This window comes from Rousettus aegyptiacus, unplaced genomic scaffold, assembly GCF_014176215.1.
Source record: "Rousettus aegyptiacus isolate mRouAeg1 unplaced genomic scaffold, mRouAeg1.p scaffold_m13_p_15, whole genome shotgun sequence".
NCBI lineage: Eukaryota > Metazoa > Chordata > Mammalia > Chiroptera > Pteropodidae > Rousettus > Rousettus aegyptiacus.
This window is the reverse complement of record NW_023416290.1, coordinates 54,955,774-54,970,552: the sequence shown is the minus strand read 5'-3', so window position 1 is coordinate 54,970,552 and position 14,779 is coordinate 54,955,774. Positions and strand designations below refer to the sequence as shown.

At 50.8% G+C, this 14,779-nt stretch overlaps 1 protein-coding gene across 4 annotated transcripts in view; it reads left to right on the top strand.

Annotated features, from left to right (window-relative positions):
• ADCY8 (adenylate cyclase 8) overlaps positions 1-14,779 on the top strand; it is a 143,596-nt gene that overhangs the window by 97,170 nt on the left and 31,647 nt on the right. For 2 of the 4 annotated variants that reach the window (XM_016119825.2, XM_016119822.2), the window contains 2 exons: positions 6,141-6,342; positions 8,331-8,420. In XM_016119825.2, coding sequence (XP_015975311.1) covers positions 6,141-6,342; positions 8,331-8,420 — 292 coding nt within the window. The remainder of the gene's footprint in view (positions 1-6,140; positions 6,343-8,330; positions 8,421-14,779) is intronic. The other 2 variants (XM_016119826.2, XM_016119823.2) reach the window with 1 other exon arrangement.

Below are 14,779 nucleotides of genomic sequence, written 5' to 3'. Positions count from 1 at the left end.
ATCAAAATAGGCCTCTGCCTTATGCACCCAGGAAGGTAGCAAGTAAGATCCTCAATCACCATTTCCTTCGGTAGTTACTTCTTGGTCGTGCTTTAATAATACTGTGAACGCCTGTCTGTGGCTAGTCACTGTTCCGAAACCTTTACGTGCAGTAACTCGTGAGATCCTCACGGCCGCCCTAGCACGCAGGGACTCTTAAAGAGGCGAGAACTCAGGCTCAGAGGACTGAGATAAGCTGCACAAGACCTCACAGCTGAAAAACGTCACAGCCTGGATTCCAACCCAGGAAGTCCCTTCCCAGAGTCTGGGCGCTTCGCACCCGATCGGACGCAGACTCCCGCCGTGCAGGGAGCAGGCGCCGGCGCCAGCACTGGAGCCTGGCCCTGGCTTACTTCTCCAGCAATGCTCTTTGTTCCCTCCTGCACTGTAAGATAGCTTCCGCTTCTCACCATGAATTTGCCCCTTTCGAGTGATGAAAAATAACACCAACACATATTTGTGAAAGGTCCCAAATAGGCAAAGCAACGTGCTGGCCCCTGTGGATGGTGCAACTTTACGAGAGGTCTGCATCCTCGAAGATCTAATTTAGTGCGAGAGAGAAATTAAGAGTGGCTCTGAGTTACCGAGCACTTATTCCATTCCGGGAAAGCTCCGGTGGTCTCAGTAAAGCTCCGGAGATGACCTGTAAGTGAGGCAGCACCCTCATTCCCGTTTTGCAGAGGAGGATTTATCCAAGGTCACAGGTCAGTGTAGTGGCTGAGCTGGGAATCGAATCCAGAGGGCGTCTGTGCTTTTAACTATTTATGTGGCTTTGCACCAATATCAGTGATTCGTTCTGACCGGGTGTTTTAAGGAAAAACTTGCAGGAAAAGGTGAGATTTCGAGCTGAGCAGAGGAGAGAGAAAGAATGGGAGAGCGATCCCAGTTTAGAGAACAGCACTTGCCAAGGTGCAGAGATGTGAAAGACGCTGCGTCCGTAGGATGGTGGGCGAGTGGGAGAGTCTGGAGCGAAGGGTTCGTGCGAGGAGGTGATGGGCGCCATGGCTGACGTGGTTCTGTGTTCACTGAGCTACTGGAAGGAACTTAGAGTTGATCCTGAGTGCAGGAGGGAGGCCCTGAAGATTTCTGAGGATGCCAGTAGCATGGTTCTGTGAGGGAAAGATGTTCAAATTAACCAGCATTCTGGCAACGGCCACGCTTGACCTTTACTAGATTAGCAGGGCTTTGAGAAGGAGAAAAGGGTTCTGGGAAGATGGTGGCAGAAGTGGCATATTCCCGAATCTTTCGGAATTCCCACACATCCGAGCAACTAGGTAGCAAAAGCAAAAAACCTCAGCAACTCTCTTTAGAACAGGCAATGTGGTAGCCTCATAAATTTCAAACAGAAGCAGATAGTGACAGTCTTCGATAGTGCTGATTGGTGTGACATCGGCATTTTTGTGGGAAGAATCAGAAAGAAGCAAGTAGGCATTTGTCATATTGGGGAACAAAAGTGTCCCATTGTAGCCAACAGATATTCACTGGGAAATGCCACGGGCAAAATTGAAAAAGCAACAGAAAGTAAAGGAAGGAGGGAGTGAGAAAAGGAAGGAGGGAGGGAGGGAAGGAGGGAGGGAGGGAGGGAAGGAAGGAAGGAAGGAAGGAAGGAAGGAAGGAAGGAAGGAAGGAAGGAAGCAAGGAAGGAAGGAAGGAAGGAAGGAGAAAGAGGCCCCGGATCATATTTTCTGTGCATCTCTCTAGCCGCAAGCATGTACTTCTAGGAAGCCTCAATTTTCTCATCTGTAAAATGCGAATAATAGTGCCAACTTCCCAGGGTTGGCATATGAATTAATCAAGCCATACCCATTTTGATAAATTCTGATTTCATCCCCCCTTCTGAGCCACAGTCTTTTCATCTGTTGAGGTGGATACGAAGAGCTACCACTCTACGATCCGTGAGGATCAAATGCACTACTGAACTCCTAGGCTCTCTGTGCATTCTAAAGGGTGATACAAATATTACCTTTCAGCATGATCTCAGTCTCTGTTTCCTCTTGCACCATAAGCTGCTATAGGCCGTTCATTCACCCCCACTGATTCCTGCCTCCCTGGCCAATATCACATCATGATACTAACCCAGACCCTGTTTCAAGACAGGCTGCAGAGAGTAATTAGAACTCATTGGCTAGAAATGATTTGGATAGAGCTGTTTGCAAACCCCTTGTCATTCTTTTTCAGACTCGATTTCAGAAATGAAAGGTTTTCTTGCCTCTTAGGTAGACCGACAATACAAAAGCAAATTCAGAACCCCTGGATGCCCGAGGAGCTATAATTAGATAAAAATTACAATTCGCAGTTATGATGTTTACGTGTGCAGAAATAAATGAATGCCAAGGGCCTGCAGCAGAGATTTCCAGAGGAATGTTATCCGCAGCTCCGGCACCTTGCTTCCAAAGCCTGTCTTAGAAATAACACTCTTGCCCCGGATCTTGCAAATGCCTTTGGTTTCCTGAATTTCACCATAAGTGGAGAAAGAGATCGTGTTTCTTTGCATTCTTCCTATGTGCTAAGCATCTCGCTGCTGTGCGACTTTAACCTCACAGCCTCCTCTAAGAGAGGAGCTTAAAAATCCCAGCTTTGCACATGAAAAAACTGGCACTGGGAAGAGTGAGTTCCCTCGCTTCGGGCGCTGCGCCTGCCGCGGGCCCACGTGCCCGCTTCCACCTCCCGTCCCAGTCAGTTCCGGCTGCCGTTTGAAAAGACCACACACGAGGTAGATAATGACCAGCAGAAATTTGTTTCTTAAAGTTCCAGAGGCTGGAAGGGCAAGATCCAAGCTCTGGCAGAGTCGGCATCTAGCGAGGTCTGGCTTCCCGGCTCACGCATGGCCGCCTGCATCTTCCTCACACAGCAGAAAGGGCAAGGGAGCTCTCTGGGGTCTCTGACCCCCTTCGGCAGGGCTCCAACCTCAGGACCTGACCACCTCCCAAAGGCCTCGGCTCTCACCACCCTCATATCGGGCATTAGGATTCAACATGCGAATTTCGGGGGACACAAATGTTCAGTCCGTGGCACCTCCCTTTCCTTTGTTCAGCAAACCCAGAAGGAAGTGCTGATGATGTAAAACTAGGCCAGGGGCACAGGTGGTCTTGTGTGCAAACCCCCCACACAGCCCTCCGTCCAGCATACCCTGATACCCGCCAAAGTGTACACAGAAACAATAGCTAAGTGGGCAACAAGGCATCCATTCTATGAGTATCCAATGAATGCTTGCTTTGCTTATGCAAAACTATGGTAAAAGCTGGAATACAGACTCTGTTAAAGTCAGCAGACCACATGGGGTCTCTCCTGAACGTCTGGGCTCTCTGCCTGCCTCCGCCACTCTACCGTCCAGCTCCGGTGTGGGGTCTTGCTGCTGCGATACTGAGAAAGATCAGTACAGGTCACACCCTGCCTCCTGGCACCAGGGAATGAGGGCGATCTGGGAAGGAGCCCATCAGGAGAAGATGACCTGGCCCAAGCAGAGAGCCACGGGTACTGTTCAAGGTCCTGTACGCCATGGAGCTTCCTCTGGATGGCAGTCGTGGCCGTGGAAGTTTGAGGCACCTGCCTCAGCTTTGAAACAAGACACTAGACATTGTGTTCTCACATTGCTGAGACACATCCGCCTTGCAGTTGTCCCCTTCTCCCCTGGGATGGCCTGACAAAGCTATCCACCTGCATTCTTCATTTGCTCTGCCCCCCAGGGCCCCGGAATCACAGTGTGTCGTCAGCCTGTCTGGGGGAGCGGGAGAGTTTCCCATTGGCCTAGGGCCCTCTGGGAACCCACCGCCGCACAGATCTTCTGTTCTTATCTGGAGATCCTACAGAGGTTTCCTGTCAAAGTGATCCACAAGATCAAAACTGTGCAATTATTCAGGACATAAAATAAAACCTCCAACAGTGAAAGCTGGGGCTGGGCCAGGAGCTTCTTCCGGCCTTCACGATGCTTGCCCGTGCGGGGGGAGTCGTTTCCTGGTTGCTTCCTCCTGGTAAATGCCTCACCCTGGCTGTCACGAGGCCCCGTACTCCCCATACGCCCACCCTCCTGCCTTGCTGGCCACCACCTTTCCCAAATTACCTCTGCCACCTTCTCGTCTGTAAGCCCATCAGCTTCCGCCGTAGCTCTGTCTTCAGCCTTCCGTCAGCAGGCTCCTCCCGCCTCCATCATCAACCGCCGCTTATTCGCGCCAGACCCAGAATTCCGCAGCGGCCCCGCTGGCCGCACTGCCGGCTACGTAATTCCGGTTGGAGGATCCACAAGCACCAGAAATGCAACTCGCCCGAAATCCAATTCATCATCCTCACCCAGCATTGACCAGCTTCTCCTCCTGCGTTCACCCAAACAGGATAGTAAAAGCACAAATGTTATCCTTAACGACTGACTTCTCCCAAAAGGTCCTCGACATACGCACACACACGACACGTGGTAAGATCACCTCCCGTCTCTCTCTGAGTCTCCAGACCGCCACCAGCCTATGTTCCTTCCGAAAAACCTTCTCTTCAGCCTCCAAGGCCTGACCCCAATGCCACCCCCTTTGCGAAGCTCCTTTGATTTCCTTCCCCATCTTCCGAATGATGGCCGCTCATCGCCCTTCATCGACCACCGCACGCCGTGTCGCGTTTCACCCTCCACGTCCGTCCTCCCCTCTGGACCGCGATGATCTCCTCGAGCTCGGGGAGGATGCGCCTTTGGTCTTTGGACTCGCTCGCGCCTGCCACTGTGCCTGGGAAGAAAACTTGCTGGACGAATAAACAGCAAGAGGACACCACAGAAATTGAAAATGAGCACCGGCAACATGGGAGCCGTATGACTCCCCAAAGTGACCAGAAGAGCAGAGCGGACTGCAAATCCTGGCTCTCAATTTACCAACTCAGCAACCCCTGGGAAGTTGCTTCTCTCTGAGCTTTAAAGCTTCACATGAAAAAAAAAAAAAGAAGAGAGAGCGAGATCAAAAGACCCCTTCGGTGTGTTGCGAGGGATGGAAATGAGGTCTTACACATAAAGTGCTTAGCGCTGTCCCCAGCATACAGTCAGAGCGCAGTGCATGACTCACGTTATTAATAATAAATAAGAAAATGCAGGCCGGGGGTTAGCAAGAGAGGGCATGAGAGGAAGAAGGCAGGTCCAACCTCATTCACTAAATGCGTATTTGTCAAACACCAGCCAGTGGAAGGCGTGAAAGCCACATGGCCGGAGCCGACGTCACTTTCTGGAAGGAAGGAGTGGACATAAAATCTCCCTCCACTTCCACCAAAGCGCCTTTGAACAGGCAGCGGCCCACTGGGCGAAACAGAGGTGGAGAAATTGGAGACGTCAGGATAGGTCGCGAAGGGCGGGGCAGAGAATACAGAACGGGGGGTGGACTCTCAAGGAGAAGCAATACTCCTGGTGTAGCTTGGTTAACAGGGAGAGGAGGCAGTTCGAGTCACCTCCAGAGATGGGGTTTTAGACCACCGAGTGGCCAGAAACAGCCTGCCACCCAGCAGAGATGCCCAGTAGATGGGAACTACCATGGCAAGAGCTCTGGTGACAACGTGGAAGCTCAAGATGTAGAGTTGGGGGTGACGTTGGAGCCCTGGGCGAGGATGGGCTCTCCTTACTCATGTCTCTGATGGCACCCTCCCCCACGTCCCTAGTAGCACATAGTGTATCATGCAGACCCTGGTCAGCACTCACCAAACTGAGCAACCAGGAACAGGTGCCGGGGTCAGCCCTTGGCGTCAGAGCAGACCGAGAGGGACAGTGTTTCATAAAACCCACCTCGAAGGGGAAAGGGCCTGGGGATCCCTCCCACAGGCAGAGTTTCGAGGTCAAATTCCAGTGGTGTGTTGCCTTGGCAGCAGTTGCCTAGTGAGAAAGATGAATGATGAAAGAAGTGAAAAAAAAAAATTGGGCAGGAGCGATAGATACATCGAGCCAAATATTTGATGTTGCAAAGTTTCTCAATAGACTATTCTAGGGATGGATGCAATAAAAAATGTCTCCCGCGATAGCCCTCGTCTTGAACAAACAGAGCTTTAGATGAGTTTTTGGGAGCAAGTGGGGTGGGGAGCGTCGATCAGGAGTGGAGATCAGACAGTCGAAGCCACACAACCCAACGTTCTGTGTCTCCTTGCAGGGCGATGCCCATGGCCATCCAGTTTTCCATCCTGATCATGCTGCACTCAGCTCTGGTTCTCATCACCACGGCGGAGGATTATAAGTGTCTGCCCCTCGTCCTCCGGAAAACTTGCTGTTGGATCAACGAGACCTATTTGGCCCGGAACGTCATCATTTTCGCGTCCATCTTGATCAATTTCCTGGGCGCCATCCTAAATATCGTAAGCATCCCGAGCCCGCCACCCCTCTGGTGTCCAGGTTGCACTCAGGGCTCCAGAGGCTGTGGAGCCCGCGGCTTCCTCACCGCCGTCCTCCGTGCCGATTAGCTTCGTGCGTCTGGTCCGGCCCCAAGCTTAGGGACAGCGCGCAAAGATGTGGCTGCCGTCAGAACTGTGCGTTTTCCTGGTGGCAAGTCGTCTTTTTCCCAGCGGGGGAGGTTCTTTGCTCCCTTAAACCTCTGCACTGTCAGTGGCCAATCAATTACAGTAGTGAGGAAGGGTCGCTATTGATTAAGTACCTGCCTGCTATGTGCCATGCGCTGAAGGAGGAGCTGTGCCTGTTTTTCGTATTTATTCCTCACATAAAGCCCGTGAGGTAAGTCTCATTATCCCCACTTTACGGCTGAGGAAACTGAGGCTCAGAGACGTGGAATAACTTGCTGTCAGGTCTGTCTGACTCCATGACTCATGATCATTCTCATGCGCTAAATTATCGTCTCTGGGAGCGGGAGCCGCAGGGAATGGGGATGAAGAGCTACCGTGTATTGAGCACCTGAGGTGGGCTCCAGGTAGGTATTATTGTTCCCATGTGATGGATGAGGAAACTGCAGTTCAGGGAGGCTGGGCATCTCGCCTTTGACGTCCTATAAGTTCCCATTGGATGTGATGTATCGCATTCTGATGAATCTCCACCTGCCGTATTGTTCTAACCTGGCCATTCATGTTTTAATGACGTCATTTTCTCTCTAGAAGGGTAACAGGCCTTTTCTATATATATATACAAACAGTCCGTGTTGACCATGACTTAGGGTCCTAGAGTGCAGGAGTGATTTATCAGACTCCAGATTTTAAACTTGGCACAGTGAGAGAGGCTAGTAGAGGCATCAGCTGGTGGCCAAAACCATCGTCATGCCCCTTGAGCCTGAAGCACTGTCCCCAAGTGTTCAGGGACCCAAAGTGTCAAGTCCTACAACTGTCAGTCTGCGTGTGGCAAGCTTGTCCTGCCTGATGGTCCTAACTGGCCCAGTAATTACTTAGAGTCTGCGTTGCTCAAGTTCTGTAGTTGGCCTTGAAGGAAAGGGCCCCAAGGGGTTTAAAAATGGGAGTTTGTTGTCTAAGTAAATTCGTCACCTAGTAAGTATTTTAGAGACCGTAGCAGTTGAAAGTGGAAGGACATAGGCTCATCGATGCAGCGCTTGGAGCTGCGGCCGGGATCTCGTCTTGGTGAATCGGCTGTCTCTGGGGCACAGGATTTAGAAGTAGGCCCGGTGGCTCTAGGTCGGGGTCACCTGTGGGGCTTGCCATGCCCCAGCCGTGTGGCAGGAAGTTCAGAGGCTTTGGAGTCAGATAGACCCGCGTCCAAACCTCAGCTCCACCACTTGGCAGCTCAGCGACCCTGGACAAGTTACTTTACTTCTCAGAGTTTCATGTTTTTCGGTTGTAAAATGGGGATAAAAGTCATAGTGACATCACAAGGTGGTCATGAGGGCTTTTCTTTGGTTTTGGTTTTGTTTTTTTGTACACAGTGTCTGGCACAGAGGAGGCATTCGGCCCCTGGTAGCTGTTCCTTTCCAAGTGCCACCAACACTCCCACAGCAGGGCAGCCTGGGACGTGCCCACACCCCAGCGCTCAGGGTCCTTCTGGAAAGTGTGTCCCCTCAGACCCTTCAGACCCTCAGGGCTGCTGGCGTGGAGACAGGCTGCACAGTCACCCCAGACCTTCTCTCCTCTGAGCCCACGAGCGCGCTCGGTGACGCTCCGCGGTGGGGCCGGCAGAGCCGTCTGCAGCTGGTCTCCTCACGGGCCTGCAGACGCCTTTGGCAAGCCAGGTCCCAGCCGGCACCTCCGCCCTGAGGGCCCGGCCCCCGCTGACGCCCCGCACTGACAGCACACGGCTCCTTTCCCAGCACCCACACTGACTTTGTTGTTCCTGTGTTTTTTTTATGTTTTCATTTTTTTTTTTCTGTTGTTCTTTTTTTTGTAATCCGCAGCTGTGGTGTGATTTTGACAAGTCGATCCCCTTGAAGAACCTGACTTTCAATTCCTCAGCTGTGTTTACAGATATCTGCTCCTACCCAGAGGTATTTATCCACAAGCTCCCCTTGCCGGGGCCCGCGTGGCTCCGCCAGCTCCAGACACGCAGGCGGCCGAAGGGCCTCGGAAAGCACCCAGAGGCCTGCGCCCCTCTGCCTCTCCCCTTCCTCCTCCTCCTCCTGTCTGCCTTCCCCTCTCTCCTGGTATCTTCTGCTTTTCCTCTTTCTCTTTCCTGCTCCCTCCCCTGCCTCTCTTTCCTGTTGCTACCCTTCCCCCATGGCGCTCTCCCTTCTTCCTCCTCCTCGTCTTCCTCCTTTTCCTTTCCCTCCACCCATTTTCCTCTTTCCCTTTGTCTCTTCCTCTCCTACTCATTTCCCCCAGCTCGTCTTACAATCCAAATGCAGAATGTGCCCTTGTCATCAATACAGCGCAAGCAGAGTTAGTACTCAAGGGTGTTTGCTGCATTGAAGAAGGAAGGAAAGGAAGGAAGGAAGGAAGGAAGGAAGGAAGGAAGGAAGGAAGGAAGGAAGGAAGGAAGGAATAGGAAGGAAAAGGGAAGGGAAGGGAAGAGAGGAAAGAGGGAGGAAGGGAGGGTGGAAAGAAGGGAGAGAAGGAAGGAAGGGAGGGAGGGAGGGAGGAAGAAAGGAAGGAAGGAAGGGGTAGACACAGAAGGAAAGAAGGAAGCTAGTGACTCACAAACACAGAAAACAACAACTAAACTTGAAGTGGCTCAGAACGCGTGTGGGGAACCACAGGGTCAGGAGGTGGCCCGGTAGGACATCACTATCATAATGTAACTCCGACCCTCTCTTGGTCGCAGAGCCGCTAGTCTAGCCTTGGGGTCAGCCTACAGGGCCAGGCAAAGGACAGTCATAGGCTCGACTGGTCATGGCCCAGACCTTTACATGTTGGGACAGAAGTTCCGGGTCGGAAGAGAGGACAACTGGGATGTCCTAGCAGAGCCCGGCCAGCGCCGTGCCCTGAGGACGCTGGGCGGACCCTTGTTCTCTAAGACCCCCTCCGACACACAGGTGGACGAAAGGCTCTGTGTTGTCTCACCTGGGCCCCAGAATCGGTCTGAGAAATGTGTGAAAAGGAAAGACAGCCTCACCCCTCACCCCAGGAACAGAGCGCCCACCCGATACGCAGCATACCGTTAAGCCCTTGAGCGGTGTGGGGTGCGCGCCGCGCCCCCACGTCACGGACAGCGACGCGCAGGCTCACAGAGCAGCTTGCTCCGCGCCACTCCCGCCCGACTCCCCGCCATTCTCACTGCCTTCCGTCCTTTCTTCTTTCCGCCCTTCCCTTCTCAAGACTTAGCCCTGCAATGCAAACCGTTTCTGGCTTATTATTGAGCCCACGCTTCTGACCCAGGCTCAGTCCCCAGGGAGGAGCGAGGCTCTTCTTAAGGAGTTCCAGGGCAGGACGGGACTCGCGCTCGTTCAGGGCGGCACAGGACGGACCATGGGCTCTGGGACTTCCTCCCACCCAGTAACGAGTGAGCTCCCACTTCGTGGGCTCTGTGGGACGGCAGCTCCCTGGCTCGGAGAGCATGAGGAGCATCCCAGGAGGCCGTCAGGTGGTCGAGAGTCCCGTAGCCAAGGCTGTATCTCACTCCCAGCCGAAACCCTGCACTGGCCGGCAGTGGCATCTCGAATCGGGTTCTTCCTCTCTCTGAACCTCAGCTTCCTCATCTGTAAAGTGAGAAAAATAATACCTTCTTCAGATGGCCACTGTGGACTTAAGGAACACCCGTTCTCGTGGTGCCTCCCGAGATGAGTTAGTCAATGCTGAGTTTCCAATGTGACACCTTACGTGCAACAGGTAGATGTTCATGAACTGTCTGTCGGTCTGGACCTCCGTGTCCTAAATCAAGACTCTGGGCCCCAAACCCAGGACTCCAGCACTCACGATTTGCCATTCCTAAGAAAGTGATAAGTAAGCTTTTTAATCACGTCGCTGCATCTCTGTGCCTCAGTTTCCTCACCTGTAAGGGGAAGGTAGGTGTGGTACCTTCCTCGTGGGTGGTCATCAGGATTCAGTGTGAAGTGTTTAGAACAACACCTGGCGCCAAGCCCCTGCTCATTAAACATCAGCCGCGGTCGCTTATTGTGCCTAGGAAGCTGGTCTGGAGCCCGCACCACCAGGTGTGTTATGACACGTACTCAAAAAGGAGAACGTTAAAAAGAGAGAGAAAATAAATGAATCCGAGTCTTAACATTTTCCCCCACAACCAAAGAATCCTCTTGTTCAGGGCTCAGCAAACCATACCCACAGGCCAAATGCCACCTGCCACCTGTTTTGTAAATAAAGCATTTGTCGGGGCACAGTCACACCCACTTATTACCGTTCGTCTGTGGCTGCTTTTATAACCCAATGGCAGCACTGAGTGATTGCAGCAGAGATAGCGTGGCCCGCTAAGCCAAGGGTGTTTTCTGTCTGGCTCTTCACAGACAGTTTGCCTACACCTGACATCACGTCTGGTGCAGGACTCCCATCGGTCTGCAAGGCGGGGGTCTGAATGCTTCCTGTCACCAGCTACTACAGGGGTTTCGCCCCGGCATACGCCCCGATATGTATGGCCGTGGTTCTCCACCAAGCTAGAAGGAATCAGACGTGCAGACCTTCTCGAAGGCTTAATCTGCATAACCCCTCCCCATCACTCACAAGCGTGTGTCCTCGGATCACTTCATTTCTCTGAGCCTTGGTTTCCTCATCCGTGTGCCCGACTTCTCCACCTCGCCCCATACATATAGTAGTCGGTGTGAAAGCAAGTTACTGAGCTGGACGACGTGATACTAACGTCAGAGGCTGCTATCGTCTATGGTATAAAGTAGAATTTAGTTCTGAACTGGAGCTTGCCAATTACTGAGAAAAAGAGTTGAAGATACAGGAAATAACAGTGGAGATCTGAGTTCAGGGGAGGGAAGAGAGAGGGGTTTGCAAAATGAAGCATGTGCATAAACGCACAGGGCCATTAACTCGAACTCCTGAGTGTGGGAACCTGGAAAGACCTTCCTATTAGAATCAAGCCCCTTTACCGTGTGCTCTGGCACATTTGAATAAAGAGTTAAGTATATTTGCAAGAGCGTTCAGAACTGGCCGCAGGTTTAAAGGGTCCCCGAGAGGCAATTTTCCATAGGGGTGTGATAATCTTCCTCCCATGTCCTTAGTCATCTGTTCGGGTCCTGCCCAGCCTTCAGCCTTCAGCCTTCAGCCTTCGAGGCTCCCTTTTACAGAATGCATTCCTGCCGTCTCAGACGCCCCGTGGCATCATCTTCCTGCTCACGCTCCATCCTTTCTACAACGCGTTCCTCTAGGATATTTCTCCAACCCCTTCAAATTTGTGAATGGCTTTAAGGAGAAAAGACGATACCATATAGTTAGTTGAGACTACCCAAAGGACATAGTCCATAGCATGTGTTTAGGTAATTTTTCTTTAAAAAGAAAAAAGGTATGTTTCCAATGAAGCAACAAAAAACAATTTACCTGCCCACCCAGCACAACTAAGAGAAAATGATGCCCACTCAAATGGAAAGTTGGATTTTTAAAAAGGTAAAGAGGTAACACATTATAAAAATGCACAAGACTTTATGCTGTAAACATGAGACTATCTACATAAACATGTTTATAGTGTGTGACTAAAAATTTAAACAGGCCACAATTTCGTAGCAATATTGATCTCCTGGCCTCACTCTTTATTTAGAAAATGGCGGCCATTTTGACTTGCATCATTGTTGGGGAGCCAGATTCTTCCTTGCTGCCCATGCTAAGAGAGTGGCCTTGGAGGGAGTCACTTGTTCCAACACGTCACCGGGTTCCACTGTGCTAACTGGTCTTAGCTAATAGCATATACTTCCTACTTTTGTCGAACCAGGACACATCTTTATCCTCCAGGGAATGATTTAATTTCCGGAAACCCCAAGATGTTTCCAAGATGTTTGATTTGACTGGTCATTACCATTTAGAGATCAAATACAGAAAGACTGCATTTTTGGTGCTTTTCTAAAATGGACTCAAGATAATTTACAAAGATCTGAGCTCAGCCATCAAAGCATGGTCAAGATAAGCACAGGGTCTCATAGGATTGAACTGACAATAAACCTATCAAGAGAAGCATCAGTCTTATATTTTATAATATTGTGGAGTGATACCTTCCATTAGAAAAAGCTATTTGCACGCTCATGGATTAGGTTTTGCTGTGAGTCATCATTTGGACTTCATTAACATAGACATGTCTTCTTAGGAATTATTATGAAGTTAAAATATTAACTGAGGCTGCAAGAAATAACCAAAAGAATCCATCTGTCCTCAACCCAAGTCAGATATAAGCATTGCATCTACTTTGGAAATTAAATGCCATTCTGACAGATCTCAGCTATTGACTATAATGAACTGGAGAGCATTCATCATTCTTCCTCTAGTATGAAAAAAAAAAAAATAGGGCAACCGTGGAAGCTGGGCTTTAGAATAACCCTGAGTACAGTAAGATTGTACCAGAGCACCAGACAGACAAAATGCTCCTTTCTAATGCAATCCAGGAAATAGTTCAGAGAGTCAGGTCAGTTATTCCCACTCAGCAGCCGTGGGGACCCCCAGGTCATGACACCCTCACACCTGGCCCGTGTCGGGGAGCCAGGCTCAGGGCGGAGCAGCCTCTGTGGTTGTCCTGTGTCCACCTCACTGCACTGCTTATAGAAAGACTTATAATTGCTGAGAATCCAGTTTTGAGTAAAGCAGGAACTTCAGAGTCTTTCTCTGAACGACAGTGGCTTCTAAATGAAAACTGCGCCCTTTCCTTCTCGTTCTCCAAGTTCATAACGCCACGAGATGTGGGCAGCAACTGAACGGTCTCACAGTCCGTGTGTGTAACCTGCATGGATAGACGTTCAAGCCCTTCCTCCAGTCATTTTTGGGTAAAAGACTTCCTCTTCCTCTTCTAGGAGGGAACAGTGTGTAATTCATGGTAAGTGCTGACAACGTCCAGACGCTACTATGGTGCCATCCAGCCCGGCACAATTCTTGGTGCCCAGCAAGTCCTCAGTCAGCAACTGTAGCATAAAGAAGCATGGTTTAGTTCCTGAAATGCTCGCTGCATGCCAACAAAATCAGACGGTGCTCCCGTTAGCCCCTTGCCATGTCATGGGACTCCAGTTTTTTTCAGTACAGACTTAGAAGAAATTGCTTCATTTGTAATTTTCCAAATCAGTAACATGTGAGAGAAGAAAACCTTGCACATTCAGAAGCAGAGAGGAGGTACGCATACTTCTCTCCTCTGTCCCACGGACATAAAATCAGCCTCTGTCCTTGGGGCCTGTCAAGAATTAAATAAGATGAAGCATATGAGGTCATTCGGGGACCGCCTGGCACAGAACACGAATGGTTCGTCTTGTTACTTCGATTCCTCCTGCTTCGGTAGGTCCATCACGTGACGTGAGCCCGCGTTGCGCCAGAGCGCCTTCCACGACATTGTCACCCTCTCCATGGCTGCTTCGCACATGAGACCACGCCCCCTTAGCCCGGGGCCCCTCCTCATTCACCTGTGAGCCCACCTCCCCCCGCCCCCCACTGCCGGCCCCATATCATGATCACAATGGGCACCCAATAAATGCTTATTACATTTTTAAAATTAAACTATCGGGCCCTCAAAATCTTAAGGGCACAATCATTTCGCAGAGTTTTGACCTACTAAGTGACTCATAATTTGCACTGAGAAAGTGACGAAGCTAACAGTGAGACGGGGCCCCTCGGATCTCATTCCTGCTCCCTCCATTTGTTAAAATAGAAGGTCTGTGTTTCACCGGATGAAGAAAATCAACCGAAGAATAGACCTATTTTCACCTGCCCTCGTCACTCACAGCTTCTTACACAAAGGCATCAAAATGAGTCACCTAACAATCTTGCCAAGGGACAATCTCCAAGGGGAAGCGAAGAAAGCTTATCATTCCATTTGAGATAAGGACATAATCGGATGGAGTAGGAAAGGAAAAGACAACAATAAAAGACACCCAGACACTGGGTTCCCTAGGGGCGGGGACAGTCATTTGTTTCTGAGTCCATGCCATGTGCCCTCAAGGCACTGGGCCCTTGCCCTCGTGTGAACTCAGTCAGGGTGCCGTCTACATTTGTGGAAGCGATCATTCTTGAAAGCGCACATGAATGAATCTGTTTGGCTTAAGAAGTCAATAAACATGTGTTCAGTAGTTGCTCAGGGGCTTCTGGAAATTCTTATCTGTCTGCTCTGCCCAAACCGGTACCATTTCCACGTGTAATTAGAGAAAAGACAGCCAGTTGTTCCAGAGAGCCACGAAGAACAGGCCTGGAGTAGATCTCAGAAGTTAGCAAGCCCAGTGCACCCACTGGAGTCACATTCACCTGCACAGGTTGTGTCCAGGTGTCTTCGGTG